Source organism: Misgurnus anguillicaudatus, chromosome 19, assembly GCF_027580225.2.
Source record: "Misgurnus anguillicaudatus chromosome 19, ASM2758022v2, whole genome shotgun sequence".
Lineage (NCBI taxonomy): Eukaryota > Metazoa > Chordata > Actinopteri > Cypriniformes > Cobitidae > Misgurnus > Misgurnus anguillicaudatus.
In genome coordinates this window covers 17869572-17889661 of record NC_073355.2, presented here as the reverse complement: position 1 = coordinate 17889661, position 20090 = coordinate 17869572, and the positions used below count along the sequence as shown (strand labels likewise).

The window sequence follows — 20090 nt, the reverse complement described above, 5'->3', positions numbered from 1 at the left end:
TCACATACACACTCTGGGGACAGCAAAGATTTATTTTACATCTTAAAAATATGTCATAATATGACCCCTTTAAAATTTTTATTTTGTTGACTCTTTTTCTGGAGAAAGTAATACTAAAATGAGGAAGAAAGCCAAATTATTAAATGCAATAGATGAAATCACCATAGTTAAATGAACACTATCATCATCTCTGTTTGAAAACTAAAATTACAACTTGCTTGCAGAGTTACATGGATGATAGATTTAACTTCTAAAGAACTGCTGTAAATCTGGTTCATAAAGTAAGTCACCATTGCTCTGATTAGTGTTTCCTTTATTTGGGTACCTGGGTCTTGAAGTTGAGAGAAATGAAGTCTATAACTGTTACTATGTTAATTAGTATGAAAGTATAATCTTGGGTTTCAATGATGTCATAAAAAAGTAATCACTGAATATAAGTGTTTAATTTATGTTCTGCCAACCCTGTGAGGCTCCCATGAAATCCAACAGTGCTGTAAAAGATCCACATACCCTGAAGAGTTAATTATTGTTTACCCAAATCTAATCTGTGGTGAAAGTCAGACACACTTAGACATCAACAATCAGCCTATAAAGCACAATCATGGTGACAATCAACAACAACGCTTCATGCCGCAATGCATTGTAGGGCAGATGGACAAGAGTGTGTTTTTGGAGCTGGACAATAAAACAATAAAACCACATTCTATGTCTGTTCCCGAGAGATGGTGTTGTCTCTCTCCACAGGGGTCACTGATACCCAGGAACTGAACTGTAAATCTCCCCCTCTCTCCTCTTTCTTAAAGGTCTTGTGGCTGAAAATATACTAAACACATGTAAGATTGAGTATATCATATGTTGTGATGATGGAAATATTGTTATAGCATGTTTAATATCTTTTTAAAGGTCATGGTGCGATGGGTAAAAAGAGGTCTAATTTCTTTAAGTCTAAGATAAGAGTATATTGGAGATTTAACTTTAAAACATATTTTTTGTTCCTCTAAGAGGCGTGTCTTTTCTAGGTAATCTTAAGTACAGATGGCTGACGATCCCATTTGGTGACCTTTAGGGCCACGAGAAACTACACGAGAAACTAAATGAAAATACCATATTGACAATAACTTCCATTTTTACTGGTGTATATAAGGAACATTGGAAAAGGACTCAAGGAAGCTTCTGTATTCAGACTTCCCGCACTGCTGTGTGTCGTTTTTACTTGCCAGGTATGATTTGACTTTGTGATTTTATTTTACTTTGCTACTTTTATTTTAGATGTGAATGTTGACATTTTTGTGTGATGAATTTGGAAACTAAATGATTGATTTAAGTGTAACCTGCTTGGCAAAATAAATTGTTATTATTGATTCATTCTAAATTCTTCAGAAATTGTATTGATTTATTTTAATTCTTTCAGAAATTGTTATTTCCAGTAGATTAGAAGGAGTCTGATATTACCGCAAAATAAGTATGTCAGGATAATCACACTAGTGTTTTGATGTTAAATGGAGCAGGTAGCACATTTACCAGGACTCTCAGATTTATGTTTATCACCTGATTTAGCAAGTTGCATGATCGTGACTAAGTAACTATTTTTATGATCGGAGCAAGCATGGGGCGGCCAGACATAAAAATATTAGTTTACCCGGCAACCTCTGACTAAATTCAGAACTGGCAATTTTGTGTCCGTGAGATATACGCAACGGCCGACGTATATCCTGTGCGATATCGGGTCCCTAATGAACGAATAACTAAGACTATGGGAATTTATAATCAATAATCTAAAACAATATTAATAATGTATTAAGTTTTATTATACAATTTGGAGTCAGATTGGAAAACTTCACAGAGTCAAATAAGAGCAAAAGACTAAATTTGAATGAATGTTTTAATTCTTAAAGGAAGAGATTCAGAACACGAAATCCTTTCTCCCACGGCATTGGAATCCGTCGTTGGACCAGTGGGTGGGTCCTTACAGCTTGGTGACCCCGACGTGATACGTCATACGCTGGAAAAAGTGACGTGTACACCAGAACGCGTGACGTGTACACCAGAACGAGTGTCCCGGCGCGAGTGAGTGAAGTCATACCAGCGCGACATCTCATCCAAAACAAAGTATTCCATTCATCGCTGAGTATGAGGTTTGAGCTACTTCTCTGTCTTCAGCTGTGTTGGTAAGTTGATTTTTCTTTGCCTTTTAGAAGTGTTGAGGGAAAGCATAAGTGCACCATATAGACACATTTGTAGAACGGGACGGTTATTCCCATTGATAGACCGGAGACCGTAGAAATCCGGTGGGGTATAAGTTTTAGAACTACAACAACATGGCTTTTCAGGGAGATGATAGTGAAAGTGTAGATAAGGAAATAATGGATTCACTTGCGATACGAATTAAACCTCTTCTCATGAGTTTACACTCTGAAGGAATGGAAATAACATGGACAAATGAGCAGATTTTGTCATGGTATTCCACAAAAGGACGTAAATTAGAGAATAAGCGGAAATTCAGAAAGATTTCCGTAGCAATTGTTTATCAACTTCGTCGGAACGATCTCGCAACAATAACCGAAACAAATCAAATGATTGCGGGTATCCGAGAATTAGAAAAAGCCCGGTCGGATGAATTGAAGAAGCTTCGTACTCAAATCGATGCGTCTTTGTTTGAAAAACAAACCTGGGTAAGACAGGGCGGTGCGTTAGAGGCGCAGATTAAAAAACTTGAAAATAAACTAAAATTGGACAAAGAATACACCAAAGCGCTCGAAAGATGGCTGCGACGGTGCGGGTTTTCATGTGGCTGCTGTTAAAAAAGCCGTGATAAACTCTGTTGGTAACACGCAAGATGATAGCGACGATGAGGATAATGCGCTTATAGAAAATATGCAGAATAACGTAGCGGCTCAAGAGCCAGCTCCGATAAGACGAGAACGCTCTCCGGAACCGGTATCAAACCGAGCTAACGAACAACGAGGCCGCAGTCCAATACGAACGAGAAATAAAACAGGCACGATTGTTAAGAAATCAGTAAATGTTGCCGTGCTGAAAACATTGACCAATGCAGAGGATGAGGTAACTACAATTAGTCGCCCATTAACTTGTGAGGAATGCTCAAGACATAAAGAGGTTGTAGGGGTAATGCCAAGAAGAGGGCCATTTCAACCGTATTGGGATAATTTACTGCTACAGGCGTCAGTGTACAATTTAGAGCTGAGGGATGTGTGGCAGATAGCACTCCTCACCATCCCAAATGAACTTAAATCAAAGATGCCCGAAAACCTCAGATCTGGAGAGATTGTGATTAAAGGGGAGGGTGAAAGAGAAACAGATGTATATGAAAGATTGAAAGCAGCGTTGATGGACTTAAGAGGACCAACGCATGCAGAATGGAACAAAATATTGGAACTAAAGCAATTAGCTAGAGAGCCATTTGAAGTTTATGCAGAACGTTTGTGGGTGGCTTTTAAAGAGCACTCAGGAGTGGAAAATGCAGAAAGGGATCAGGAAGTCTTACTACAGATCATAAAGAATAATGCAGGCACTCACATTGCACGAGCATTAATGCACGGGGCAGAACCACCTGAAAATACTTATAGAGCACTGGTGGATTGGGCATCTAAAATAGAAAGCAGGCTAAAACAAAACCAACCTCATCCTGTTGCAACGACACAATGGACAGCAGAAGGCAATGGAAATAAATTTCAGTCTCAACCTCGTTGTCATTTTTGTAAAAAGAACAACCACACTGTGCAAAACTGTTTTAGACTAAAATTAGCTAATGATAATCAGACAACACTGTCTCAATCTGATAAGCGGACGCTTGAACAATTGAAACAATTAATCGATGAACAAAAGTCTCTGACAAATAACGGCAGGCAAGTTGATAAAAAAATCTCAACTGCAAATGATACAAAAAAGGGCCTACGAGCAGAGATACAAAATTTGCTAGAAAAATATATGGATGAACAATAGGGGTGCGTGGCCTCCGCAGCTGTAGGTAGCATTATCACAAGCGGAAACCGGATTAAAATAAGAGCTAGCATAGGAGGCCAGCTAGCTAATATCCTTATTGATACCGGCGCAGCATGCTCCTGCACAAATATTCCTTTTCCATTGACTACTGAAACCATTCAAATTAAAGGCATAGGCGACACCCTGATGACAGCAACCAAAACACAGCCAGTGTTAATCGACCTAGGCGTGGCAGTTTTGAAAGAATCGTTTTGGTATTTGCCAAACAATAGTGAAGGGACTGTGATGGGGATGGACATTATGAAAAAACATGGATTTGTAATTCATTGCTTTGAAAAACAGATTGAGTTACAAACAAACAAAGCAACCAAACAAAGTTTGCCATTAAAAAAGGCAAAAATAATGTCCATCTCTAGTACAGATCCTGTTCAGCTTTTGATTGACAAACACAAAGACGTGTGGGCTACCCATGAACATGATTGTGGCTTAATTGATTTTGAAATTGGCATTGAAGGAGAACCGCCTCCACCGCAAAAACAATATCGCATAAAGCCAGAAGCTGAAGCTGCTGTTCATGAGATAGTAAAACAACTGGAAATGAGGCAAATAGTTCGACGATGCAGTTCAACTACTAACTCTCCTTGTTTACCAGTGCCTAAACCTAATGGTAAATGGCGTCTATGCATTGATTATCAACGCCTTAATCGAGTAATACCCAAAGCTACAGCAATAGTGGCAAACCCATCCACTATATTGACACAAATTTCCACTAATGCCACATGGTTTACTGTACTTGATATCAAAAATGGGTTTTGGTCTATCAAAGTCAAGCGAGAAGACCAATGGAAATTGGCCTTTACAGTAAACCAAATACAATATTCCTGGCTTAGGATGCCGCAAGGAATGCATAACAGCCCTGCCATATTTCATAGAGCAGTCGCAGACGTGCTTGAACCCTTACTAAGGAAAGGCCAAGTAGTGCACTATGTTGATGACATTCTCATCGCTACAGAAGGGTCACTTGAAAACCACTTAAAAATGGTAGATAAAGTTCTGCAAACGCTAGGCGAGGCAGGCTTTAAATTGAACAAGGAGAAGGCCCAAATTGCTCAAAAGGAAGTGCACTACCTAGGGTACACGCTTACGCAAAGTCACAGGGCACTGACAGAGGATAGAAGGAAATGCATCGCTGAACTGCCTCGTCCACACACTTTAAATGCGCTTCAAAAAGTGTTAGGAACTGCAAACTATCTCAGAGATTTCATACCAGATTTCGCCAAAACTGCCACACCGGTGTATGCTCTTTTAAAAGGAAAAACCAAACCGTCGGATGTCCTTGAATGGACAGAGGAGCATGAACAGGCATTCACCAATTTAAAACAGCGTCTGTGTTCTGCACCCGCTCTAGGCTTACCCAACCCGGAAAAACCGTTTCACCTTCAAGTCGATGCGTACGAAGACACTTTAAGTGGAGTGGTAGCACAAGAACATGGGGGAAAATTGCGTCCAATTGCATATTACAGTAGGAAAAAATCACCCGTCGAACAGGGGTTTGATCCATGTACACAACATGTACTGGCTGTTCACTGGATGATAAACACAACTGAACCCATCGTTGGTTTTCAATCCATAATAATACATACAGTGCACACGCCAGTACAAATGTTGTTGCAAGGCAGAATAAAAAGGGGTGTCATCTCAAAGACTTGCCAGATGGTTAACTGACATACAGTCACGGGACATAACAACCGAAAACACACGCATTTTGCCACACATACTCGGGGACATAGATGGTCATCCGCACACATGTTTGCCTGAGAAAGAGGTGCCCAGTCCTGTTTATGATCATGAGATTCCAGGTCAAACACATGTATACATTGATGGATCCAGGTTCAAACAAAATGATCATTTCAATACTGGATGTGCGGTATGGACACCTAGTTTCCCCGAGTCAAATGCACAACGACAGGTGTTAATAAAACTGCCATCAAACATGTCTGCTCAAGAAGCCGAGCTCGTCGCATTGCTTGAAGCCATTAAAGCGCATTCTGAGCCTGTGTGTATTCAAACCGATAGCCGATATGCCTTCGGCGTCGTCCATGACTTTATGACACAGTGGCAAATGCGAAAATTTCTCACGTCTGCAGGAACCCCTGTTAAACATTTCAATACGATAAGTGCAATATGGAACGCTGTAACGACACGTGAATCTCCCATTTCGGTCGTTAAAGTACGTGCGCACATAAACAAAAACCCGAACGTGCATGAACAAAATAACAACATTGTAGATCAGCTGGCTAAATTAGCAGCTATCAAGGGTGACATTTGGGATGAAAAGCCATATGCAAAAATAAGTGCAATTCAAACTACACCAATTGACCTTAAACAATATCAGCAAAGCTTGTGGGCTTCTGAGGGAGAACTAATGTCACATCTAAAACAAGATCAGCTGATCACAGTCAATGAAGGCATTGTGTTGAGAGATGGTAAATATGTGGTTCCTGAGGCTTTACAGAAACCAATAATCAAATTATATCATGATTACTCACATGTATCTTCTGATAAAACCTTACAGTTGATAAAAAGGCAATTTTGGTGGCAAGGGATGACAGCTGACATTGACAGATGGTGTAGTACATGTATTGTGTGTGCCACAGTAAACCAGGGCAAGCCGGGTCGTACCAATTTGCGCAGGCCAGAACCACCAAAAGGTCCCTGGGAATCTTTGCAGTTGGATTTCATTGGTCCGCTGCCAAGTGCCAGGGGTGGATATCGATATTGTCTAGTTATCATTGATAAATTTTCAAAATGGGTAGACGCTATACCTACAAGAAATAACACTGCAACTACCGTGGCACGGTTGTTAGCGAACCAAATCATCCCTCTCTGGGGAGCACCAATTCAAATTGAATCCGATCAAGGTACTCATTTCACTGGACAGATCATGAAAGACATGAATAAGATGCTGAATATCAAACAGAAGTTTCACATTCCATACAGGCCACAAAGTTCTGGTATGGTCGAGCGCGCCAATCGCTCAATCAAAGAAGCTATCACTAAACAGATAGTTCAACACCAAAACAAATGGATTGATGCTCTGCCCACAGTTTTAACTATTTTGCGAGCAACACCATCTAAAGCTACAGGTATTAGCCCATATGAACTTATGACTGGAAGAGTGATGAAGTTGCCTATTGATTCAGAAATTTCTCCAGCAGACCTGGGTCATCTTATGGTTGCAACACAGCAGACTGTGCTAAAACAACTGCAGGAAAGACTGAAAGTATTGCAAGCTCAGGCGGTGCTGAGACAACAACAGTCAGACCTGAATAATGATACACAGTTCAATCCAACATTCAAAACAAAATTTGCAAAAGGAGACATGGTGATGATACGAGTCTTTGTAAAACAAAATGCATTTTCTCCTAAGTGGCACGGGCCTTATGAAATTAAAGCGACTTGTAATAGCGCTGTGGCCGTGTCCATCAGAGGAAAATTAAGATGGTATCACATGTCCCAATGCAAATTGTTCAAAGGATTGACGAATAATTAAATGTGTCATGTCCAAATGATTAACTATATATCATTGTCTCTGTTTCAGGGTGGTCACAGCGATCCCATGGAGACCGAACGCAAGGAAGGTGTCAGGGCCCACCTGCATCGACTTGGGCCAAAGGGTATTACTTGCACACACCCTGAAATGTGGGAGATGGGTCTGGAAATAGGCAAAGGGGCCATCCACATCATACATGACAATCTCGCCTAGAGAAATAGTTACATGGCCTCCCGGTATAATGCCGGAACCAAATTGCGCAACAAAAATTTGCTGTAAAGTAGGTTCCAACTATCCTCCCATAGTGAACATTTCAGGTGACACCCCCGCAAGTCTATATTCACACAATATAACAGCCTGGTATCAACTTAAAATTGAACCAGGAGCAACAATTGGGAGTATGCGCACCCTGTATGAAAAATCTAACAATGGTACAGATCCAAAAATTTGTTATTCTATAAAGGATTTAGAACCTGCAGTATACAGATGTACACATACTGAAACACTCAACAGCACACATATGAGTTTTGCAGATTACAAGTTCAACCTTACTTCATATGTATCGGATGATACTGACCCAAAAACTTTTATTTGGACTAGCCGAAAAGAAGGAACCTATTGTGTGGGCAAATGTGAGTCTGATGTAAATAGTTATACTAGCCCACAAAATTGTACATGGACTATAAAGCATTGTTTTAATCTAACCACTTGTGGGTATAGTAAACCCAAACAATGTCCAAAATTATATCCAATCCCTCCTGGTGGTTTTATTAAGGGAAATATCAATAAGACTTTGTTGCATAATGTTAATCTAGTCATGACTCATGTAACATATAATATTTCAAATATTTTATCTGCTTATGTGAATCATTGTAGTACTGGTGATAAAACATATGCATGGCTACAGTCACGAATCGATGATTTAATCTCTGATTATAAAGGCAGATTAGCTGTCCGAATTCCACCTGTACGCTCTAAACGAGATCTACTTGGAAATTTAGCAGGTCTCTTCGGCTCAGTTAATTCAATTGCCAACACTTACAAAATAACTGGACAATCACAATTTTCAACATGGTTGGCAAACCAGGTGGCCACTGGTTTTCAGCACCTCAGCAATAGTAATGAAAATATTATCAAAGCGGTTAGATCTGAAGCGCAGGCGCTTCTATTGTTCAGCCACACATTATTCAATCAGACCCGTACCATCGAACGTGACTTAGCCTGCAGATCATATGCTCAAGATTTATTTACTGTTGCTAGACAAGAGATTCTAGACTTACGTCTTCTTAAAACACCTAGACATGCTTTAAATGATCTTATTGAGATTTTGGATTTACATAGGTGGTTTGCATCTGAAAAAATGAAGGACATTAAATATTCAGAATTGTTATCAACTTTGATGTTGTATAATGGAAATGAATGTGCCGGATGTATTGGGTTTTTTGTCAGTTTTCCTTTAATACACCCAGATCAAATTTTTCAAAATTCCACAACTATACGTTCTATAGGCATGGTAGTAAAAAATCAGATCATTAAATGGGATCATTTAACAGGTTATATGACTTTGAAAAGAAATGAGACCTTATTTACCACTCGCACCTGTTGTCATGAAACTTCAAGTTATGTCATTTGTACTTGTAACACTTTACAACCATTCTCTCCTAATGATACTAAGCTTATTAATGTTCAGTCATTACATGGTCATGCAGATGCTGTACAGGTTTCGCAATCACAGTGGTGTGTCATCAGTGAGATGAATTCTTTCACCTATGGAGGTCTGACCTGTCCGTCAAACCATACCTTTTGTCTTGAGGTAACTGAGGACTTTTCAATGGGTCAGATAAATATCCTGGGGAGGATTCCACTTGACATAGATGTTTCTCCCTGGTGGGAGGACACCTTCTACGAACACAGCACACAGACTTTGACTGAAACAATGGAGTTAGTCCAACGGACTATTCTACAGACTGAGTATCATCTCAATCAGGCTCAGGTGGAAACAAACCTGGCCAAAGGAACGGCAAAGCTACTGTCAAGTTCATCTACACGGTCTGCACAGTATGTATACACCTGGTGGGACTGGGTGTTCCGTGGATGCGTGATTGGCAGTGGTTTTATTCTCATGTTTACAATACTCCAGTGTTGTTATTTCAGGTATATGATTCGATCGTTGAAGGAATCCATCAACAATGTGTTAACACTTGGACCTTTACAGGTGCCTGCGTTTCAAAGACTTTTACAGTAACAAATAATGCATAAGGACTTCACAACATCCAAGGATGTCCCCTTAGGGATCATTTTAAAATTGTCCCTGCGTGTCCAGGGGTGGAGTTATGTAGGGCAGATGGACAAGAGTGTGTTTTTGGAGCTGGACAATAAAACAATAAAACCACATTCTATGTCTGTTCCCGAGAGATGGTGTTGTCTCTCTCCACAGGGGTCACTGATACCCAGGAACTGAACTGTAAATCTCCCCCTCTCTCCTCTTTCTTAAAGGTCTTGTGGCTGAAAATATACTAAACACATGTAAGATTGAGTATATCATATGTTGTGATGATGGAAATATTGTTATAGCATGTTTAATATCTTTTTAAAGGTCATGGTGCGATGGGTAAAAAGAGGTCTAATTTCTTTAAGTCTAAGATAAGAGTATATTGGAGATTTAACTTTAAAACATATTTTTTGTTCCTCTAAGAGGCGTGTCTTTTCTAGGTAATCTTAAGTACAGATGGCTGACGATCCCATTTGGTGACCTTTAGGGCCACGAGAAACTACACGAGAAACTAAATGAAAATACCATATTGACAATAACTTCCATTTTTACTGGTGTATATAAGGAACATTGGAAAAGGACTCAAGGAAGCTTCTGTATTCAGACTTCCCGCACTGCTGTGTGTCGTTTTTACTTGCCAGGTATGATTTGACTTTGTGATTTTATTTTACTTTGCTACTTTTATTTTAGATGTGAATGTTGACATTTTTGTGTGATGAATTTGGAAACTAAATGATTGATTTAAGTGTAACCTGCTTGGCAAAATAAATTGTTATTATTGATTCATTCTAAATTCTTCAGAAATTGTATTGATTTATTTTAATTCTTTCAGAAATTGTTATTTCCAGTAGATTAGAAGGAGTCTGATATTACCGCAAAATAAGTATGTCAGGATAATCACACTAGTGTTTTGATGTTAAATGGAGCAGGTAGCACATTTACCAGGACTCTCAGATTTATGTTTATCACCTGATTTAGCAAGTTGCATGATCGTGACTAAGTAACTATTTTTATGATCGGAGCAAGCATGGGGCGGCCAGACATAAAAATATTAGTTTACCCGGCAACCTCTGACTAAATTCAGAACTGGCAATTTTGTGTCCGTGAGATATACGCAACGGCCGACGTATATCCTGTGCGATATCGGGTCCCTAATGAACGAATAACTAAGACTATGGGAATTTATAATCAATAATCTAAAACAATATTAATAATGTATTAAGTTTTATTATACAATTTGGAGTCAGATTGGAAAACTTCACAGAGTCAAATAAGAGCAAAAGACTAAATTTGAATGAATGTTTTAATTCTTAAAGGAAGAGATTCAGAACACGAAATCCTTTCTCCCACGGCATTGGAATCCGTCGTTGGACCAGTGGGTGGGTCCTTACAGCATGCTGGGTACCAGGATTGTAGAAAACTCATTCATAAATCCCATCATGCATTGCAACATGACAAAATTTAGCAACTTTCTTACCATTAACTGTCACCATTGTTGAGATTTGTATCAGAAATCATGAAGTCTCTCTTAAGCAAAAAACAACAACAACAAAAAACACACTAAAGCATTACGGCAGTCTCATTCAATACTATGTCATTTGCATAGAGCTTTTTTATATGCCTTTTTCTTGATAATTAATTTGTGATCAAATGTTTCAAATGATTTGTAGAGTAGAACATAAAAAAACTGAGAAGGTCTGGAAGGTTTTCTCTCTACATGAAGCAATTAACAAGTGGTCTTACTAAAACATTGTTGTTATTGCTAAAAGAGGAGAGTTAGATCAGTGAAGGTCAAGGGACAAATGCCTAACTAAAGGAAACACAAATCACAGTCATGGTGACTTCAAAAGAACTCATAACAAACACAACCTTAAAATTTAATGTGATACATTTTGTGATAAATGTCTATTTGACTTGTGAGACATCACGTCAGAAAGAAGATTTGTCTACTAAATCACGCGTGTGGATGCTGGAATAGTTGAGCACTTGTATTTTGTTCTGACAGCTGTTTAGAAGTTAAAGGGGTCATATGATGAAAATGTTAGCATTGCCACTTTGTAGGTTTGAGCGGGGATGTGTCGTTTTGGGTGTGTTTTTTAAAATGCAAATGAGCTGATGAAGTGCAAACACTGATCACAATGATGGTGTTTTGTTGTAATTGAAACTCTCTTGTGCTGTCAAGTCCAAAAATGTGTCGTTTTGGGTGTGTTTTTTAAAATGCAAATGAGCGGATAAAGTTCAAACACTGATTACAATGATGGTGGTTTGTTGTAATTCAAACTCAATTGTGCTGTCAAGTCCTTCTTTTCTCTCTCTTTCTCTCTGCACTAAACGGCAGTGCAGTGGTTGGAGAGTTCAGATTTAGGGGGCGGTATTATTCTAATAAGATATCCTTATGACATCATAATGAAAGCCAAATTTCAATGACCTATTTTTGCTCACACCTACAAAGTGGCAATGCTAACATTTTCATCATATGACCCCTTTAAACTTATCCAATTAGAAAATAACTTAGCAAGTTATCTTTTTATTTTCAAACAGAGATGCTGATAGAGAGGCAAACGTGAAAGCTTTTGAAGACATACACCCAACAGTATTCATTTATTGCATTTAATAATTTGTACCGCTTTAGCACTCCAGTATTTTCACCAGAAAACGAGTCATCAAAACAAAAACTTAGAAACAGGAAAATGTCCAAAATGTAATTGATTTGAATGACCAGCAGGTGTTCATCACTAATGTCCCAATCATCACTTCACCATCTCACCAACTTCAACACCGATTCAGAGTTATATTTTTAACACCAGTCTTTTTTAACACCGATCTTGGTGTGGATTAGATAAACACCAAATAGTGTTGCTTTAACACTGATAGAATTAATTTAACACTGGGGATTTTCCTGTCTATATGAACAGCTGCACAAAATGTAAAGATCTTCTTCACAAGGTGTATAATGTTTTAATACCAAAGGGGTATTGAATGCTTTATTCTGATTGGTTGAGAAATTTTATTTTTCTGTAAAACGCACATCTGACCTGTTAGATGTCTAAAAATAACCACCATAGCAATGTTTGTGGTAACTGTGGTGGTATAATAATCCGGTCCTTTGAATTACTTTAAAGGGGACATATTATGAAAATCTGACCCCCTCCATGTTCAAGTGCCACAACTGTGTCCCCAGTGCCTCCACCAACCCAGAAAACGTCAAAAAGATCAACCCAATAACTTAGTTTTGGTAAACCATTTTCTGCAAGCATGTGAAAAAAATAGGTAATTGTAATTTGGCCCTTATTGTGATGTCAGAATAAGGTAATACCGCCCCCTTTATCTGCACGATCCAACCACAGCACAACCATTTAGTATGGAGAGAAAGAGAGAGATAAAATATTTCACAGCACAATTGAGTTTCAATTGCAACAAACCACCACCATTGTGATCAGTGGTTGCACTTCATCCGCTCATTTGCATTTTAAATGACACACCCAAAACGGCACACTTTTTCTCAGACCTATTTTAGACTAAGTTTACATCTTTAAAAAAATCTCATAATATGTCCCCTTTAAAATTAATCAAGTTCATTTATGTTGTTGTGGCAATTGTAGGTGGTGTGTGGTTTGCTTATGTAGTGGTTACTACAATCAAGGTTGATGTATAATCAAACACACCTGAATGTCATTTCCAAGTCATACTGAAGTCTTTGATTGGGATTTTCAGGTGTGTTTGATTAGGGTTGGAGCTAAACTTTGCAGGGCAGTGGCCCTCCAGGACCAGGAATGCTCACCCCTGCTCTATGTCAAAGCATTTTTCAGATATCGTGCACTCCACCTTTAAGTGCTGGGTTGACACTTACTATGTTGAAGAATTATATCTACTTCATTTTCTGTTGGTGTTACTGGTTTGGTCTCTTCTCCTTTAGCAATCAGAATACTCACAAAGATGGTCTCCAGAATACTTATGCCAATAAGAGAGAAAATCCCAATGCAATAAATCCCTGTAACAACAACAGCAAACCATTATAGCGAAAAATCGTAAATTAATTAAATGAAAGTTACATTTCTCTCACGTCTCTTGTCTCAGGCAGAGTTTCATAGTACTGCAAATATTTTACATCACATTTATGGCAGAACTTAGAGACTGTTTACACCTGGTATTAAAGGGGTCATATGATGAAAATGTTAGCATTGCCACTTTGTAGGTTTGAGCAAAAATGTGTCGCCTTGGGTGTGTTTTTTAAAATGCAAATGAGCGGATAAAGTGCAAACACTGATCACAATGATGGTGGTTTGTTGTAATTGAAACTCTATTGTGCTGTCAAGTCCAAAAATGTGTCGTTTTGGGTGTGTTTTTTAAAATGCAAATGAGCGGATAAAGTTCAAACACTGATCACAATGATGGTGGTTTGTTGTAATTCAAACTCAATTGTGCTGTCAAGTCCTTCTTTTCTCTCTCTTTCTCTCTGCACTAAACGGCAGTGCAGTGGTTGGACAGTGCAGACCAAGGGGGCGGCACTATTCTAATAAGATATCCTTATGACATCATAATGAAAGCCAAATCTCAATGACCTATTTTTGCTCACACCTACAAAGTGGCAATGCTAACATTTTCATCATATGACCCCTTTAAGATGTCTTTTGGTCAATTGGATACCAAGTGGATGAGAGACGGACACATTCCCGTTCACATAGTTTTTTTTAAGTCTCTTTTGTCCTAATTACTTAGAGGAGACTGGGCTATGAGAGAGTCATTAAAACACAAGCAGAAGAAATCATAGGGTTGAAGCAAAATTGTGCTGCTTGTCTTGTTAGTTTTGTACATGTGCATGTAAAAGCTTTCTCTGATGAAATTCAAAACAATTGATGAAATAAGCTTGCACAACTTTCACACTCTATCTCTTGTATATCTACAAGAATTAAGTTATTTGATAACATTTAATCTTGTTTTCTTAACAATATCAAATGTATTTTAAACAACAGCCAAAAAAATTACCTTTAAAACACAAGAGTCAAGGGCCCAACTAAAGCAAACACAGATCACGATAATGGTGTGATTTTTTTTAAAATTTCAATATTTTTTCAATATTAATGGAGGGTGCAAACCTGATCGACCCGGGTGCAAATCAACGATTTTTAAAGGGGACATATTATGAGATTTTTTTTAAAGATGTAAACTAAGTCTTAATCTAGGTCTGAGCAAAAGTGTGCCGTTTTGGGTGTGTCATTTAAAATGCAAATGAGCGGTTGAAGTGCAACCACTGATCACAATGATGGTGGTTTGTTGCAATTGAAACTCAATTGTGCTGTGAAATATTTTATCTCTCTCTTTCTCTCCATACTAAATGGTTGTGCTGTGGTTGGATAGTGCAGATAAATCGGGCGGTATTACCTTATTCTGACATCACAATAGGAGCCAAATTGCAATGACCTATTTTTTCACATGCTTGCAGAAAATGGTTTACCAAAACTAAGTTACTGGGTTGATCTTTTTCACATTTTCTAGGTTGATAGAAGCACTGGGAACACAATTATAGCAGTTAAAGGAATACTTCACCAATTAAGCATTCAGCTTTGTATCAGTAGAAACTTGGCAGTATTTCTGAATGACCATGTTTTCCTACCTCATGTCCCCGTAAGAGGAGAGATATCATTCTGGTTGTGCAAAAAAGTCCTCCGATGACGCAAAATGACGATTTTTTGCGTCATCGGAGGAGATTTTGGCCAGAGGCAAAGACTACAGCCAATATTAGGAGCTACTTCCGCATGTTTTCTCCCCGCCCATAGGGGTTGGACTGCGAGTCCATTCGGAAAAGCCCGAATCAAAACGAGAGTCAGCCATCTTTAATCTTCACTAAGCTAAGCTAGCCTGGATTTTGCTTTGTAGAGAAAGCAGTGTAAACAAACCATGACGGCAGAGTGTAGTTTCGAAAACGGATGGCAGAAGGGGATTTTGTTGCTCAGGATGACCTGTTGCTCGAATCTGATGGTCGTGGTTACCTGTACGAGCCACAATACAACAAGCAGCAGAACGGATGATCGAGGAACAAGAGGCTGCCATTGCGGCTACTGTAGCCGAGGTGGGGCCGGTCTGGTGGTTTTACGTGCTCTCGTTGTGCGCCTCATTGTTGCTCGGATCTGATGGTCGTGGTACCTGTACGAGCCGCAATACAACGCGGAACAGTCAATGATGATTGAGGAACAAGAGGCTGCCACCGCGGCTGCCACCGCGGCTGCTGTATCCGAGATGGGGCCGGTCTGGTGGTGTGAGCGCTCTCGCTGTGCGCCTATGGACACCGAAAGAGAATCATATTGCTGTCGCGAATTTCAGCGATGGCATTTTCTTCTTGAACCCCGCAAGGAGAAACGGAGGCATGGGTATAAAGTGAGTATTTTGTTTTTCACGTCCGTCAGCTGAGCTATGGTTGTTATATTTACACCTATGTTAGCCTATTGTATGTGAAAATAGCTTGCATTGCTAACGTCGTGCTTGCTGTTTTTAGACAATCAACTTACATCCTATCGTCATTTCTTGGAATGAGTTTTGCAAGGCGAAAGACTGGGGAAAGGACATCGACTTGTTTTACCTGCCTGTGTTCGTTGTCCAGGACATCAGACGTAGATATCCAGCTCCTCACGAACATTATAGTGACTATAAATAAACGGATGAAGCTCTGGATGAGCTATGAGTGTGAATTGTTCATGTTTTTTAATAAAAAGTTAAAACTCACATTGATTGTGGTTCGTGTTATAGTCCTTATTGCTGCTACATTAGAGTGACTGCAATTTGATGAAAGAATTCTTGCATTTTTTTAAAAGTTTAAGTCTAAATTGTGTAACAAACATAATATTTGGCTTTATTTTTAACCCAAATGATTCTGTAAAGTAAGTAATGACAGCTTAATCACAGTAACAGTAATCTGCGCCTCTACAAGTCTATAATGTATAAATTTGGTGTACAAAAGACAGGGTTAGATGAAGAAATGTATTTTTTTATTATTCACAAAGGAAAAATATTGTGTCACCAGTGAAAAGAACATTAAAATAAACAATGACATAATTTACATCTAAAAATGTCCTGCACAAAATAAAAACAAAGCAAAAAATATATATATAAACATTGTGTATATATACACACAGTATATAATAATATAAATATAAAGAGTGATGGCAGAATCTGATCAGACACAGCAATAGGACTAAGGGAAGAGGTGATTATTATTATTATTATTATTATTAGAAAGCGTCAGTCTCAGAAGCGACTTTGAAAGAAGTCGTGGCAGCCTCCTTTGATGGTTTAGGCACTGGTGCAATGTTGGGTGGCAGCGCAGGCTGTGGCAGGGCAATTGAGGACGTTGGCACTTTGAACACAATGTTTTGATTGAGTCTTGTCAATGGCCTTCTGGATGAGTTCGTCTACAAACTGTGTGGTGTGTGGTATGAAGCTTTTCTTCAAGACCCACTGCTTGGATTTCTTGCAGAACATTTGGTTGAACCGTGCTTCTCCTTTAAAGGGTAGGAAATTAGATTAGATTCAACATAACTGTCATTATGCAGAGTACAAGTACAAAAAAAAACAAAGTGTAATTTGTTTCCAACCAGAACTGCAAAAAATATATAGTGCAGTATAGAAAGTAGTATACTGTTTGTTTACAGAAGGTGGTTAGAGTAATATAAACAAAATATAAATGTGTGCAGTTTATTAGCTGTTACCTTGTAAGATTTGTAATTTGAAGCATGTATGAACAACATGTACAGATATGTGCGATTTAGTAGCAGTTACCTAATAGTAGTATAAATAATATTGATGTAGTGTATAAACAGAATATATTATAAGAAAAACACAATAAATATTAATATTCAGCAAGAACCATATAGATATGTACAGCTATGGGCAGTGTGGTACCATTGTAGTGCCAGGAACTAACATTATAAGAGTAGTAATATAATATTATCTTTAATATATGGTGTAGAATGGATTTCCACCGGCATTTCAGTACCTGCATGAAAATATGATTATTATCAATAAGTCTAGAAAAATCTTTTTTCCTAAAAAAAGAAACAAATTAGAATCAAATGTCTTACGTCGACGTCCCCCTTACTGGTTGCACAGGAAAACCACGTATGATTTATGACAGACCTATGAAAGATAATACAATTAGTAACTTTGAACCTTCCAAACCAATGTCAAGTCTCCCACATTACAAACCAACACTGACCTGGTCCATGCAAGGAGGACTTCATTGTTCTTTTTTTCCCCTTCTTCTGCATCTTCTTCCGGAAACCTGTGAGTAAATGCAGAACAATACTTTTGCATTACTTTCACCAAAATAACAGCAGAAGTTTGACTTTGCATGTAGTTTTTGAATTTATCAACCCCACCTTATCAATAAAGTCTGAATAAAAATATGGTACGTGTAGCAAGCATAAATATTATTTAATTAATAATGTACATCTCGCAAATGTATCTGCAGTTATCTCGAATAACTTTACAGCAACAGGCTTGCGTGGTAAAGTAAAACTCTAGAAGTAGCTCGGTAGCTAACAGTTGTTTTATGTTGAGAACAGAAACTTATATGTCATTGTCTATCTAGCGTTACTTTGCTAACTTTACTGCTTACAACTGTATCACTATGTAAAGGCTACTGTGTGATCAGAAACGAGTATTAGCAAAAGTCTTACCTCTAACGTAGACGAATGCGTTTGATACCAGATGGCTCCGGCTGTTCGTCGTGTCTGTGAAGGTACATATGGACGGAATTGCAGTGTCCTTTAGCGTGTTTCGCTTCATTCCGAGTACATTGGGTTCGATATCTTCCAGCTTTAAATGGAGACTGCAAACCCTCAGGTTTTTCAATTTTAACGCATCGTTGTCTTCTCTGAACTTTGCGTGGTTGATAGCCCGCAGCCATTGTTTACACCGCGGCAAATGATGAAAACTTACTGCTTGTCCTTTCCCGGTTTTGGTTGAACATCCCGTTACAAAGCAAAGTATCATCATTTCAATGTGGAAAAGGTAGTATTTATAATAATATACCAACTTAATAGTTGCAGACGTGTCTGTAAAAGTTGTATTTAGCCGAGTTGAATCTCCCTCCCTCCCTCCTGCCGTCTCGAACCGGTAGGCGTGACTAGGGAGTGGCCTCGTAGAGCAGCGAAGCAATACATTCTGGGACTTGGTGTTTTTCATCCACATGAGCCAAAAACCACATTTTCTGACTTTTCTCGGCCTAGAAGGCACCAATTTCTAAAATAACTTCACAATTCTACTACATAAGTGACACAATTTATTCAAATTTATTCAAATTTCAATTGGATGAAGAAATCCTTTAAACATGGAAAAAGTCAGATTTTCATAATATGTCCCCTTTAACATTGTTTTAATGGGGAGCTATAGACCCCTTCAAGGTTTGTAAATATTGAATGACTATCGGGTGCGTGCGCAACATGGGGTCAAACTGTTCATACCATTTAGGCTTTCTAGTTTAATCTAACAGGGCTTAAAAATTATGACTTACCTGAAATGAAGTGAGCACTACAAACACAAGCCTCTTTGATATTTGCATTGTCCCAGTCTGCACGTTTAATTGCTTGCAGCCACAGATGTTGTATTTTTTGTTTTTGAGATTCTGCAGGAATCCCGAAAAACTTAATGACAGACCTGGTGCGATTTTCAAAGCCCACGACGCAAGAAGGCATTTTTGACAATACCGAATAATATGCAACTCAATCTGCTGTAATGACTTTTCTGACCCCGACATGCGCAGTGGGAACCGCCTGTGACGTGAACTGTGAAGGGGTCTATACACACTGTATAAAGTAAAAAAATACTTAAAGGGGTCATAGCGTGAAAATCAGACTTTTTCCATGCCCAAGAGCTAGAGTTGGATCCCCAGTGCTTCTATTAACCTAGAAAATGTGATAAAGATTAACCCAGTAACTTTGTTTGAGTAAGCCATTTTCTGCAAACATGTGAAAAATTAGGTCGTTCAGATTTCGCCTGTTTTGTGAGGTAGGTAGCAAGGCGAATTATAATAATACTGCCCCTTTTATCTGTACTATCCAACCACAGCACCGCCACCCAGTGCAGAGAGCAAGAGGGAGAAAAGAAGGACTTGACTGCACAATTGAGTTTCAATTACAACAAACCACCATCATTGTGATCAGTGTTTGCACTTCATCCGCCCAATTGCATTTTAAAGGGGACATATTATGAGATTTTTTTAAAGATGTAAACTAAGTCTAAAATAGGTCTGAGCAAAAGTGTGCCGTTTTGGGTGTGTCATTTAAAATGCAAATGAGCGGATGAAGT

At 38.6% G+C, this 20090-nt stretch overlaps 1 protein-coding gene and 1 long non-coding RNA gene across 2 annotated transcripts; one reads left to right on the top strand and one right to left on the bottom strand.

The window, feature by feature from the left end:
* Positions 1–7569: 7569 nt before the first annotated feature.
* Positions 7570–10010, top strand: LOC129434482 (uncharacterized). Its single transcript, XM_073856623.1, has one exon. It carries the CDS (start codon positions 7713–7715, stop codon positions 9759–9761), a length of 2049 nt encoding a protein of 682 aa, XP_073712724.1. The 5' UTR covers positions 7570–7712; the 3' UTR covers positions 9762–10010.
* Positions 10011–16817: 6807 nt separating this feature from the next.
* On the bottom strand, positions 16818–19007 carry LOC141350820 (uncharacterized). The gene is made up of 4 exons (XR_012358966.1): positions 18461–19007; positions 17998–18063; positions 17864–17918; positions 16818–17284 (listed from the first exon to the last, which is right to left on the bottom strand). It is a non-coding gene; the product is annotated as an uncharacterized lncRNA (long non-coding RNA).
* Positions 19008–20090: the final 1083 nt, after the last annotated feature.

What these genes read in the sequence shown, in the direction of transcription:
- LOC129434482 (XM_073856623.1), top strand. Translation starts at nt 7,713, where the DNA reads ATGACAATCTCGCCTAGAGAAATAGTTACATGGCCTCCCGGTATAATG.